The sequence below is a fragment of the Buceros rhinoceros genome, unplaced genomic scaffold (assembly GCF_000710305.1).
Source record: "Buceros rhinoceros silvestris isolate BGI_N320 unplaced genomic scaffold, ASM71030v1 scaffold40295, whole genome shotgun sequence".
NCBI classification, from domain to species: domain Eukaryota; kingdom Metazoa; phylum Chordata; class Aves; order Bucerotiformes; family Bucerotidae; genus Buceros; species Buceros rhinoceros.
The window spans coordinates 2,131-2,356 of NW_010411838.1; the positions used below are offsets into that span (position 1 = coordinate 2,131).

Genomic DNA, 226 nt, shown 5'->3' on the forward strand with positions numbered 1-226 from the left:
GGAGAAGCCTGGTAAGAAAGTCGCCCCTGGGGCACCTTGGGGCACTCAACCCCCCTGTTCCTCACCGAACATGGCACTGATCGACCCCGCCATCAGCAGCTGCTGCGTGGAGTTGTACATCTCCACGTCGATCAGGCCCTTCCGGATGGTCTCGCTGACTTTGGCGCCCAGCAGGACGGAGCCCACCGTCTCGAAGACGCTGGCCAGGACGCAGGCTTGCCGGAGG

The 226-nt window shown here is 64.2% G+C and overlaps 1 protein-coding gene across 1 annotated transcript in view; it reads right to left on the reverse strand.

Moving 5' to 3' along the window:
• The window catches only part of LOC104493472 (sodium-dependent phosphate transporter 1-like), a gene marked incomplete at both ends in the record, with an annotated part of 878 nt that extends 659 nt beyond the window's left edge, over positions 1 to 219 (reverse strand). The window contains one exon of the mRNA XM_010136150.1: positions 66 to 219. Within this exon, the coding sequence (XP_010134452.1) occupies positions 66 to 219 (154 nt within the window). The remainder of the gene's footprint in view (positions 1 to 65) is intronic.
• Positions 220 to 226: the final 7 nt, after the last annotated feature.